The sequence below is a fragment of the Procambarus clarkii genome, chromosome 90 (genome assembly GCF_040958095.1).
Source record: "Procambarus clarkii isolate CNS0578487 chromosome 90, FALCON_Pclarkii_2.0, whole genome shotgun sequence".
Classification (NCBI taxonomy): Eukaryota; Metazoa; Arthropoda; class Malacostraca; order Decapoda; family Cambaridae; genus Procambarus; species Procambarus clarkii.
The window spans coordinates 12,556,416-12,570,407 of record NC_091239.1 but is presented as its reverse complement, the minus strand read 5'-3'; the positions used below and the strand labels follow the sequence as shown (position 1 = coordinate 12,570,407).

Genomic DNA, 13,992 nt, shown 5'->3' with positions numbered 1-13,992 from the left:
TGTGTTCCGTCTTGCAGATGTGTGGAAGCAGTACTGTGGTAGTGGTGGTGATGTTGGCGGTGATGGTGGTGGTGGCGGCCGAGCCTGGTTTCTTTAAGAAAAAGAAGTCTTGCTACCCCCAAGTCCACCTCGTCCCCCACGTCGTCAGGCACGTCCAGAAGGTCAGTCACAGCCCCCGAGGGCTTCTGCTTGTAACGGATAATAATATAGATATGAATACTTCCTCTCACCCAAAAATAAAAGTTTGTACAAGCATTTTAATGTACGGTGGCAGTGGCATAGTGGTCTGCGTCCTTGACTCACACCCGAGGAGAGAAACGGATCAACATGTTTCCTGTCACCTCATACATCTATTTATTTAGTAGTAAATAGCTACCTGGGAGCTAGACAACTGTTGTGGGTTTGTATCCTAGGGAAGGTTAGTAGTTGGGGGGCTAGGCTTGGCGGCGCCTCAATATTCCCAGGATGGGAGGGTAGAAATAGCCTAAGCTACTCTATCCCTTTGAGATGTATATCTTTCTGGTTAATTCCTTGTCCCTAGAACCTGGTATTTACAAGTTTCTAGTACAAAGTCGTTAAATTACAGTGTTTCTAGTACAAAGTCGATAAATTACAGTGTTTCTAGTACAAAGTCGATAAATTACCGTGTTTCTAGTACAAAGTCGATAAATTACAGTGTTTCTAGTACAAAGTCGATAAATTACAGTGTTTCTAGTACAAAGTCGATAAATTAGTGTTTCTAGTACATAGTCGATAAATTACAAAGTGTTTCTAGTACATAGTCGATAAATTACAAAGTGTTTCTAGTACAAAGTCGATAAATTACAGTGTTTTTAGTACATAGTCGATAAATTACAGTGTTTCTAGTACAAAGTCGATAAATTACAGTGTTTCTAGTACATAGTCGTTAAATTACAGTGTTTCTAGTACAAAGTCGATAAATTACAGTGTTTTTAGTTCAAAGTCGATAAATTACAGTGTTTCTAGTTCAAAGTCGATAAATTACAAAGTGTTTCTAGTACAAAGTCGATAAATTACAGTGTTTCTAGTACAAAGTCGATAAATTACAGTGTTTCTAGTACAAAGTCGATAAATTACAGTGTTTCTAGTTCAAAGTCGATAAATTACAAAGTGTTTCTAGTACAAAGTCGATAAATTACAGTGTTTCTAGTACATAGTCGTTAAATTACAGTGTTTCTAGTACATAGTCGATAAATTACAAGTGTTTCTAGTACAAAGTGTCTTAATTAGAGCACGATCATGAAACACAAAAGTTACCGAAGGAACATATCGCGTAGGTTCTTAACTTTTTTTTTTTACATGAGGCTAGAAAAAGTTCCAAGTCATTTCAGTCATTTCATCTATACCTTGGACCAGATTCACGAAGCAGTTACGCAAGCACTTACGAACCTGTACATCTTTTCTCAATCTTTGGCGACTTTGTTTACAATTATTAAACAGTTAATGAGCTCCGAAGCACCAGGAGGCTGTTTATAACAATAATAACAGTTGACTGGCAAGTTTTCATGCTTGTAAACTGTTTAATAAATGTAACCAAAGCCGTGAATGATTGAGGAAAGATGTACATGCTCGTAAGTGCTTCCGTAACTGCTTCGTGAATCTGGCGCCTTAAGTTTAACCCCTTGATTAACTACCTTTCTCCCCCAGGTACCGGTGTACCATGCAGTCTACAAGAAACACCTCGTTCGAGTCCCAATATACCACACAGCGTACCGTACCCACTACCAAACTGAGTACCATCCCAAGTACGTTCCCCAATACGTCACTAAGACGGAGTACCGCGTCCAAGACGAGTACGTCACCAAGCGCCAGACTGAGTACGAGACCGAGTACCAGACTGAGTACGTCACTACCACTCTACAAGTACCAAAGTACGTCACCAAGACCCAGTACGAAACGCAGTACCAGACGCAGACGCAGTACCAAACGACGTACGCCACGGCTCTTGAGCCGTACTACTTAACAACCTTCGAGACGCAGTACGACACTCAGTACCAAACCACGCAGGTACCTGAGTACCACACAGTCACCAAGACCCAGCAGGCTTACCACACCGTCTGTCCAACGTCACCACAACCATTCTACAACTATTGACGTCTACCCAACGTCACCACAACCATTCTACAACTATTGACGTCTACCCAACGTCACCACAACCATTCTACAACTATTGACGTCTACCCAACGTCACCACAACCATTCTACAACTATTGACGTCTACCCAACGTCACCACAACCATTCTACAACTATTGACGTTTACCCAACGTCACCACAACCATTCTACAACTATTGACGTCTACCCAACGTCACCACAACCATTCTACAACTATTGACGTCTACCCAACGTCACCACAACCATTCTACAACTATTGACGTCTACCCAACGTCACAACAACCATTCTACAACTATTGACGTCTACCCAACGTCACCACAACCATTCTACAACTATTGACGTCTACCTAACGTCGCCACAACCATTCTACAACTATTGACGTTTACCCAACGTCACTACAACCATTCTACAACTATTGACGTCTACCCAACGTCACCACAACCATTCTACAACTATTGACGTCTACCCAACGTCACTACAACCATTCTACAACTATTGACGTCTACCCAACGTCACCACAACCATTCTACAACTATTGACGTCTACCCAACGTCGCCACAACCATTCTACAACCACTAACAACTCACATCGAATCAAGCAAACTCCTCCAAGCTCATCGACATGAAATGGAAAGAAATTGCTTCGAAAAACTTTCCCTCTCCATAGCATTTTAGTATTTTCAAACCTAGCTCATATTTTCAAACATTCCAATGATACTGTTGTATTAAATATACTGATATTGTTGTATTAAATAAATACTGTTAGTTTCATCATTTTTCAATAGCATGTATGACATTAAAATACAATAGGCTTGTGGAGAGATGTATATAGATATATTAACTAACTATATTCAAGAGATTTCATGTGTTATAAAATCTTGTATATATATATTTTTGATAAAATTTGGTGTATGGGGTTTTGTTATTCAGTTGCAATATATTCTAGCATGAAAATATATTCATATTAATATATTAATAAATCTTAATTTAATCTTGAAGATTAATATATTAATCTTGCAAGTTAAATTAGTTTAGTTAGGTGTTGGGATTAAGGCCTATCTTTCGAGTATTGAATGCTTATCAATGCTTGGAGGTTATTAAGGCCTATTAATATCTGTAGAGTTATTAAAGCCTATCATTCTGTGCAGGGAATTTGAGGCCTATCAACCTTTGGAGGGTTATTAAGGCCTATTAATATCTGTAGAGTTATTAAAGCCTATCATTCTGTGCAGGGAATTTGAGGCCTATCAACCTTTGGAAGGTTATTAAGGCCTATTAACCTTTGGAGGGTTATTAAGGCCTATCAACCTTTGGAGGGTTATTAAGGCCTATCAACCTTTGGAGGATATTAAGGCCTATTAACCTTTGGAGGGTTATTAAGGCCTATCAACCTTTGGAGGGTTATTAAGGCCTATCAACCTTTGGAGGATATTAAGGCCTATTAACCTTTGGAGGGTTATTAAGGCCTATCAACCTTTGGAGGATATTAAGGCCTATTAACCTTTGGAGGGTTATTAAGGCCTATCAACCTTTGGAGAGTTATTAACGCCTATCAACCTTTGGAGGGTTATTAAGGCCTATCAACCTTTGGAGGGTTATTAAGGCCTATCAACCTTTGGAGGGTTATTAAGGCCTATCAACCTTTGGAGGATATTAAGGCCTATTAACCTTTGGAGGGTTATTAAGGCCTATCAACATTTGGAGGGATATTAAGGCCTATCAATCTTTGGAGGGTTACAAAGGCCTATCAACATCTGAATGGCTATTAAGTTCAATCAACCTCTTGAGGATTATCAAGACACAAACACACACATATTAACCAACCAGTAAACATACCTGTCTCTCTAACACTGTTGAAGTCATATATGAACTCACATTTCGCAGAAAAGCGAATTAAATTTACATTACATAGCACAGATGAAGGGCGCACGAATAGTAATTCCAGCTTTCACCATTACAAACGTCTCCACTGAGAATTTAGACACAATAGTTGCCCTAGATATGTTTCACTAAAGTATCATTGAGATATGATAATCTCCTCCGCGCGGGCCAGCCACACTGCGGCTCTGGATTTTGGTAAATAATTTGATGACGCGGCATCTATTATGTTCTCGTATGAATGGAAGAACGATGTACTGAATTGTGTTATGTGTTTCGAGTGATTTGAGATGGATAGGTTTCGAACCATTGCCTTGCTCAATAGATTTTCTATCTCTTTCTCTTTCTCTCTCATGTTCCATATTTGACCTGCCCAACCACTTGGGGTGGACGGTAGAGCGACGGTCTCGCTTCATGCAGGACGGCGTTCAATCCCCGATCGTCCACAAGTGGTTGGGCACCATTCCTTTCCCCTCGTCCCATCCCAAATCCTTATCCTGACCCCTTCCCAGTGCTATATAGTCGTAATGGCTTGGTGCATTCTCCTCATAGTTCCCTCTCCCAACAGACACTATATACTGTGGTTTCCTTAGAAGAACAGTAACGTATATCCTCTTGAGATGCTCTCCTATTGGTTGAAACGATTGCTAACACGCTGTGATTGGTTGAGGCAAACAGAGCTATGATTGGCCAGTTTAAATTTGAAAAAAATGGATATTTATCCAGTTTATTAAAATTTTGATTACTTAGCTCCTGGACCCCAGCACGCCGAGATATCTAATACAATTAAATCCTAAATATCACATTTTTAACACAAATTTAAGTACATTATTTACGTAAGGTCTAGAAAATATGAAATATTTAGTTTGAGTGGAGTGGAATATTGAGGAGTTTTGTCTCTCCCAAATGCAATGTCATCAACCAATCGTGTGAGATGTTACTGTCAGGTCGAGTCATCAACCAATCCCGTGAGATGTTACTGACAGGTCGAGTCATCAACCAATCCCGTGAGATGTTACTGACAGGTCGAGTCATCAACCAATCCCGTGAGATGTTACTGACAGGTCGAGTCATCAACCAATCCCGTGAGATGTTACTGACAGGTCGAGTCATCAACCAATCCCGTGAGATGTTACTGACAGGTCGAGTCATCAACCAATCCCGTGAGATGTTACTGACAGGTCGAGTCATCAACCAATCGTGTGAGATGTTACTGACAGGTCGAGTCATCAACCAATCCCGTGAGATGTTACACGTCGAGTAGCCAATCACGACGCTGCGGTGGTCTCGGTCTCCAAGTCTCCAATCACCTTTCCGGTTAAGAGGCTTAATGGGGTCCAGGTTCATTGTGGTGGTAGTGATTGTGGTTGATGATTGTGATTGTGGTTGATGATTGTAATGACTGTCAGTGCTGATGCCTCTTAACAGCATAGTTACCCCTAACTCAGTGGTCTACGTTCTCGACTCACAACCAAGAGACCCCGAGTTCAATCCCTGGGGTGAGGACAGAGATGATTGGACAAGTTTCCTTTTACCTGATGCACCTATTCACCCATGAGTTAGCCAACTGTTGTGGTGTTGCATCCTGCAGAAGATCAACAAATTCGACCAAGGTGGACCTCGATAAAGACTCGAGTACCTAAATTCTTACTTGTCATGCTCTAACGGAGTATTTAATCCCATATATTGTGACGGAGTGTCTTCTAGCTGTCGGGCAATTCTCCACCTTTGCTAATGAATCATTCAAGACTAATGATAGAGGTATATTGAGGGGTTTGGATAAAAGCAATTGCAATCTTGAAGGTAAGATGTTATCTGGCTTAACAGCTGTTATCTCAATATGTGTCACTCTCTACTCAGGTGTTGTGTCAATATGTGTCACTCTCTCCTCAGGTGTTGTCTCAATATGTGTCACTCCCTGCATGAAGCGAGATCGTCGCTCTACCGTCCAGCCCAAGTGGTTGGTGGAGCTCAAGATATCAGTTTATTGGTGGTGGCGGATGTTGAACTCGTTACGGGGTCGTTCAGGTGTAATTGCTCTCAGGCGTGGAGGCGGAGGCTTTGTTTGCTTAATGGCAAACAAAGGACAAACAAACCCACAATACCACAAACTCACAATACCACAAACAATACCACAATCTCACAATACCACAAGCCTACACTACTACACTCTCGCTTCTCAACACGACACAATCCCACACTCCGGTAAGGAAACTGGAGAGATGACAAGACACAATCTTTCACGCGTCGACTTTCTGTCACGTGCCTGTCTTAAATGACGGGTTAACGCCAGGTGACAGAAGTGATGGATTCACATACAGCCGATTGACGGGAGACCCAAGAACTGACAGACTCATGCAAGCGATTGACGGGTGAACTGTCAATCGCTTGCACGATTGACGGTCGGTTGCAATCATCTATCTCTTCGAACCTCGATCGAACGAACAAGACGCCAAAGAAGCCGTTAAGAACCGCTGAGACGTCGCAAGGTTTACTCCGGACGCTACGAACAGAGAGATACGATGTCGTAACCTCTTTCGTCCGTACTCCCCCCCCCCACACACCCACCCACCCATCCACTTGCCTTACAACATCCTGTTGACTTAACCCGCCATTGTATTCTACGCTGAAGGTTCTATTACGCAAACGAGAAAAGATTTAGAATTATCTGGGTCGTGTCATATAGAATCTATTTTGTTTGTAATCTAGTGTTTAATGTGTATGAATGTGTGTATTTGTATATGGATGTATATTATTTGTTAAATAGTCTGGGATTAAGTCTACTGTTTGTAATAATTCATTGTGACGGCGGGACAGGTAGCCAGAGTGTATTCATACATGTTAGGCATGTATGAATACATGAATACATTGAGGTCCCCCCCCACTCTCCCCCCCCCCCAAGGAAGGAATTGCTAGCACAGCTTTGTTAGAATGCTATCTTATAACAAGCTGACTAACTCTTGGATACCTATTTACTGCTAGGTGAACACACACACACACACACACACACACACACACACACACACACACACACACACACACACACACATACACACACACACACACACACACACACACACACACACACACACACACACATACACACACACACACACACACACACACACACACACACACACACCCTATGCGCTACACAGGTATTCCTGTGAACACCTTCAATAGCCTAATACCCTCACCCCATACTCCGGACAAAAATCCCCCAAAATAATTACCTCACAAACCAGTACATAGGTAATTGACCTAAAACCTCTGGCGGGTAGGCGGTTCCACAGGTTAATAATCCTATGGGTAGAAAGTCTCTCTTGTTGTGTGTCCTACATTGTGGCTTGTTATAGTTGTTGACCCTGACCTTAGCCTAGCACAAGACAGGCCTAACCTAACCTTGGTGTAACCTATTCCTTGGTTCAAGTTCATGTTTATTGAGACAAGAAATACATCTCAAAGGGATAGAGTAGCTTAGGCTATTTCTACCCCCCTTTCCTTGGTTAACCCTAGATTATTATGCCCTAGGTTACGTTTCCTTGCTCCTAGATCAGGCTATAGTTTATATATAATTACACTTCACTTTCCTGTCCATAAACATCTTTCTTTTGGGATTTGTGCTTTTGTTCTAAATTGTTTAGCTATGAAACGAACTTTTCAACGTGTATAGTCTTGGCTTCAATGTGTACATGGTCTTAGCTTCAATGTGTACATGGTCTTGGCTTCAATGTGTACATGGTCTTGGCTTCAATGTGTACATGGTCTTGGCTTCAATGTGTACATGGTCTTGGCTTCAATGTGTACATGGTCTTGGCTTCAATGTGTACATGGTCTTGGCTTCAATGTGTACATGGTCTTGGCTTCAATGTGTACATGGTCTTGGCTTCAATGTGTACATGGTCTTGGCTTCAATGTGTACATGGTCTTGGCTTCAATGTGTACATGGTCTTGGCTTCAATGTGTACATGGTCTTGGCTTCAATGTGTACATGGTCTTGGCTTCAATGTGTACATGGTCTTGACTTCAATGTGTACATGGTCTTGGCTTCAATGTGTACATGGTCTTGGCTTCAATGTGTACATGGTCTTGGCTTCAATGTGTACATGGTCTTGGCTTCAATGTGTACATAGTCTTGGCTTCAATGTTACAATGTGTCGTACGACTTCATATTGACGTCACGACATGTCTCATCCACAATAAGGCAGGTATTGTATCACTGCTCTACAATAAGGCAGGTATTGTATCATTGCTCTACAATTAGGCAGGTATTGTATCACTGCTCTACAATAAGGCAGGTATTGTATCACTGCTCTACAATAAGGCAGGTATTGTATCACTGTTCTACAATAAGGCAGGTATTGTATCACTGCTCTACAATAAGGCAGGTATTGTATCACTGTTCTACAATAAGGCAGGTATTGTATCACTGCTCTACAATAAGGCAGGTATTGTATCACTGCCCTACAATAAGGCAGGTATTGTATCACTGCTCTACAATAAGGCAGGTATTGTATCACTGCTCTACAATAAGGCAGGTATTGTATCACTGCTCTACAATAAAGCAGGTATTGTATCACTGCTCTACAATAAGGCAGGTATTGTATCACTGCTCTACAATAAGGCAGGTATTGTATCACTGCTCTACAATAAGGCAGGTATTGTATCACTGCTCTACAATAAGGCAGGTATTGTATCACTGCTCTACAATAAGGCAGGTATTGTATCACTGTTCTACAATAAGGCAGGTATTGTATCACTGTTCTACAATAAGGCAGGTATTGTATCACTGCTCTTCAATAAAGCAGGTATTGTATCTGCTCTACAATAAGGCAGGTATTGTATCATTGCTCTACAATAAGGCAGGTATTGTATCACTGCTCTTCAATAAAGCAGGTATTGTATCTGCTCTACAATAAGGCAGGTATTGTATCATTGCTCTACAATAAGGCAGGTATTGTATCACTGCTCTACAATAAGGCAGGTATTGTATCACTGCTCTACAATAAGGCAGGTATTGTATCACTGTTCTACAATAAGGCAGGTATTGTATCACTGCTCTACAATAAGGCAGGTATTGTATCACTGTTCTACAATAAGGCAGGTATTGTATCACTGTTCTACAATAAGGCAGGTATTGTATCACTGCTCTACAATAAGGCAGGTATTGTATCACTGCTCTACAATAAGGCAGGTATTGTATCACTGCTCTACAATAAGGCAGGTATTGTATCACTGTTCTACAATAAGGCAGGTATTGTATCACTGCTCTTCAATAAAGCAGGTATTGTATCTGCTCTACAATAAGGCAGGTATTGTATCACTGCTCTACAATAAGGCAGGTATTGTATCACTGCTCTACAATAAGGCAGGTATTGTATCACTGCTCTACAATAAGGCAGGTATTGTATCACTGCTCTACAATAAGGCAGGTATTGTATCACTGCTCTACAATAAGGCAGGTATTGTATCACTGCTCTACAATAAGGCAGGTATTGTATCACTGCTCTACAATAAGGCAGGTATTGTATCACTGCTCTACAATAAGGCAGGTATTGTATCACTGCTCTTCAATAAGGCAGGTATTGTATCACTGCTCTACAATAAGGCAGGTATTGTATCACTGCTCTACAATAAGGCAGGTATTGTATCACTGATCTACAATAAGGCAGGTATTGTATCACTGATCTACAATAATGAACGAAAGCCTCATGTATACTAACGATTTGGTGAAAAAAAACATAAAAAAATTCTGCATTTCATTTTATTTCAACCGTTACAATCACCTTTCGTGGATCTAACACACTCATATATGACTTGATTTACAGGGAAAAATGTGAAAAAAATGCAAAAAATATTGTTTATAAATAGTAAACATTAAATACTCAATTCACAATATCAACAAAAAAGAAAACTTATCAACAATGACCCGGAAATAAATTCACCAGTTATCCCTTAAAAGTAAACAAAGCTCATTTACGAAGGAGATTTCGTTCGCGTAGAGAGAGAGTTGAGGCTTTTGTAGATCTACTTTATAGACGTGGGAGGCTGGGGGCAGACTGGGTCTTGTAGGTCTGCTGGGGTTTTGGTGACGTAGGGAGACCAGTTGGGTCTGCTGGCTGCATGGCCGGGTCTTCAGTAGCCGTGGGAGGGCTTGGGCAGACTGGGTCTTGTAGGTCTGCTGGGGTCTTGGTGACGTAGGGAGACCAGTTGGGTCTGCTGGCTGGCTGGCCGGGTCTTCAGTAGCCGTAGGAGGGCTTGGGGCAGACCGTCTTGTAGGTCTGCTGGGTCTCCGTCACGGTCACGTACTGAGGGACCACTTGGGTCTGGTACTGGGTCTTGTACTGCACCTCGGTCTTGGTGACGTACTGGGGGACGTATTCGGTCTTGTACACGGTCTGGTACTGGGTCTGTGTAACGTACTGGGTTTGGTATTGGGTCTGAGTGATGTACTGGGGGACATACTCGGTCTTGGTGACGTATTGGGTCTGGTACTGGGTCTGGTATTTGGTTACGTACTGGGTCTGGTACTGGACTTGTGTCTTGTAGACGGTCTCGGTGACGTACTGGGTCTGGTACTGGGTCTGGTACTTGGTCACGTACTGGGTCTGGTACTGGGTCTGGTAGTGTGTGGTGGGGACGACCTGGGTCTTGTACACAGTCGTATACACAGGAACCTGCAAGAGTAACATTTTGATAAAATAACAAATACAAATTTTTATATAAAATTTTGAGTTAAATCTATCATAAGATCTATAGGAACATATAATCAATGTCTTCAGCGCTACTTTCTTCTTTCATGTATACGGAGAATGTCGAATTTAAAATGGATTTAGTTTGAGGCTTTCATGTTATTTCAGGAGACAATATTGCGTAGTTTGGTTAAGTATATGTCAGTTCATTTATGTTGGGATTACTGTACTGATCAAACCAAAGTATTGACCTACAAGACCTGCCCAAGTATTGACCCGTTGGACCTGCCCCAGTATTGACCTGCTGGACCTGCCCCAGTACTGACCCGTTGGACCTGCCCAAGTACTGACCTGCTGGAACTGCCCCAGTACTGACCTGCCCCAGTACTGACCTGCCCCAATACTGACCTACTGGACCTGCCCCAGTACTGACCTGCTGGACCTGCCCCAGTACTGACCTACTAAACCTGCCCCAATACTACTGGACCTGCCCCAGTACTGACCTACTAAACCTGACCCAATACTACTGGACCTGCCCCAGTACTGACCTGCTGGACCTGCCCCAGTACTGACCTACTGGACCTGCACCGGTACTGACCTGCTGGACCTGCGTCTGGTACTGGGTGACGTACTGGGTCTTGGGGTAGCAGGGGGCGGGTTGGGGGTAGCTGGGGTCAGCCCCCACCGCTGCCACCACACCCAACACCACCACAAACAAACTCCAACACATCATCTCGGATCTGAAATAAGCTTTAAAATCACCAATCATATATTTCATGCCTTAAAAAAGGCCACTATCATGTTTATGCCTTTTTAATTCCATTTTTGTTATATAAATTGCCAGTTAATGCAAAAAGTTCTTAGAATTGGTTTACCTTGTTGAGAAGTTGGCTTAGCGAACGATATCGTGAGACTGATGATTGAGGAGTAAGCGAGGCTGTATTTATAGTGAGACATCAACCCTCCCCCCTACGCCCCTCTCTCTCTCGGTACCTCCCTCTCCCTTCACTTCGGAGAGGGGCCACTAATCTCCAGAAGGTCGTTTGTGTAGAGGTAATTACCTAAGTGTAGTTACAGGATGAGAGCTACGCTCGTGGTGTCCCGTCTTCCCAGTACTCTTTGTCGTATAACGCTTTGAAACGGACGGTTTTGTGTGTGTGTTTACTATTTGTGCTTGCAGAATTAATATTAGCTCTTGGACCTCGTTATTGTTTAATGTAGTTGATTGTAACCATGATATATGTATGTGCTTCAGTCTACAGTTTAGGCACTGAATTACTCAGATTAGGAAAATTTGTAATTAATTTATGTCAATAAAGATGTTAATAATAATTGGATCCCGCCTTTCTAACTCATTTATTTTTCCTCTATTATGTTGACTACTTATATTTCTCTATAACAAACACACACACACATCCCAGGAAGTAGCCCGTAGCAGCTGTCTAACTCCCAGGTACCTATTTACCGCTTGGTAAATAGGGGCTTTAGTGTGAAAGAAACTTTGCCCACATGTTTCTGCCTCGGCCTGGAATCGAACCCGGGCCTTTAGGACTATGACCCCAGAGCGCTGTCCACTCAGCCGAGAGGCCCCTGTGTGTGTGTGTGTGTGTGTGTCTGTGTGTGTGTGTGTGTGTGTCTGTGTCTGTGTGTAACTAATCACGGCTATATCTATCAGTTTTAGAAAAAAACCCGTATTAAACTAGCTTTACCTTCTTCAGAGCAACCTATATCTGGATGAATTGTAGAAACTCTTCCCAAACAAATAATGACAAGTGTATTTAGCCCCTAAATTGTTTGTCATCTCTCTACAAATTAAATGTTGAATAGTGTATGGCAGTTTTTGTGTCAGCCTGATCCGTCACCACCACTATCTACGGGGGAGGTGGTGGAGAGGGGGATGGTGGGTAGTAGGCTGGCTGGAGAATTGTAATTAATACTAATTATATACAGTACTATTGAATGTAATTAATGCGCACTGTTCGTTTGTTTAATTCCCGCTAATTGAAAATGATTGATCCTGTCAAAGTGTTTGCTTTCGTGTTTGAGGTGAATCTCTAGATTTTAAATTGATCTGTATTCCCAATTTAAGTGGCAGCTTATGTGGTAGGAGCTCTGAAGCTCCTGTGACGAGAATTAGCAAGTGGTAGCCTAGAATGGAGCCACAAAAGTGTCTATAAAGTGGTAGCCTATGCAGTAGGCCTACAAGCTTCAGTGACGAGAATTAACAAGTGGTAGCCTAAAGTGAAGCTACAAAAGTGTCTATAAAGTGGTAGCCTTTGCAGTAGATCTACAAGCTCCACTGGCGAATAATATTAAAGTGTTAGCCTTTTTAAACTGGAGCCCAAAGAGGGCAAGAGTGACATTTAGTGAACTGTGGTTACCCAGATGTAGTGGGCAAGTACATCGTTATACATATCTATCGTTATACATAGCCTGGTCGCAATAACAGGAAGTGTTGTTCTTCAGGATATTCTCATAATGCGTCTCAAGTCTGTCAGTGCAGACTACTGATCACATGGCCCTGTATATCTGACCATCCTGTGTGATGGGGACTTTTAGCATCACGTAGCTAGCTTTTGACACACTCTGTACTCCTCTTCATATAGTCTATGGCATGTGTTAACCAAAAAAATACCCTACTGTATTCTTCACCTCCTTCCTTACTCATCACCACCTTCCCTACCCTTCACAACCTTCCCTTCATCCCTGTAATCCTAGTGATGATGCTTTCTCTTATTTAGCGAGATTGAAAACTAGTATCATTTGCCATTTCGTAGAAAAGAGAGGTCATATCTCGACCAGCCCATGACTATATCTGTATGAAGACCAGTCACCCTGCAAAGTTTAGTGAGGCTATCCCCAAGCATTTGGTCCCCATCTTTGAATAAATTCTCCTTTATAGACAATTAGGAAGTAGGGGTGGAGGAGGTATCTCTTCTGCGCCCAAGTCTGATGTTTACACACATGGTATGCTCAGGGTTGGGAGAAATGCCCCAACACGCTTCCACTACACATAAAGGGCATACCTGGCCAACCCCTCACAGTGTTCAAAAGAGAACTTGACAAACACCTCCAAAGGATACCTGATCAACCAGGCTGTGACTGTTGACCAGACCACACACTAGAAAGCGAAGGGACGACGACGTTTCGGTCCGTCCTGGACCATTCTCAAGTCGATTGTCGAGAATGGACAATCGACTTGAGAATGGTCCAGGACGGACCGAAACGTCGTCGTCCCTTCACCTTCTAGTGTGTGGTCTGGTCAACATACTTTAACCACGTTATTG

General features: G+C 42.3%; 2 protein-coding genes across 2 annotated transcripts; one reads left to right on the top strand and one right to left on the bottom strand.

Annotated features, from left to right (window-relative positions):
- Positions 1-2,906, top strand: LOC123746453 (uncharacterized). The gene is made up of 2 exons (XM_045727982.2): positions 1-161; positions 1,669-2,906. Exons 1-2 carry the CDS (start codon positions 18-20, stop codon positions 2,113-2,115), a joined length of 591 nt encoding a protein of 196 aa, XP_045583938.2. The 5' UTR covers positions 1-17; the 3' UTR covers positions 2,116-2,906.
- Positions 2,907-9,759: 6,853 nt separating this feature from the next.
- LOC123746494 (adhesive plaque matrix protein-like) lies at positions 9,760-11,443 on the bottom strand. Its single transcript, XM_045728022.2, has 2 exons — positions 11,304-11,443; positions 9,760-10,690 (listed from the first exon to the last, which is right to left on the bottom strand). The coding sequence occupies exons 1-2, from the start codon at positions 11,436-11,438 to the stop codon at positions 10,253-10,255; spliced, it is 573 nt and encodes a 190-aa protein (XP_045583978.2). The 5' UTR covers positions 11,439-11,443; the 3' UTR covers positions 9,760-10,252.
- Positions 11,444-13,992: the final 2,549 nt, after the last annotated feature.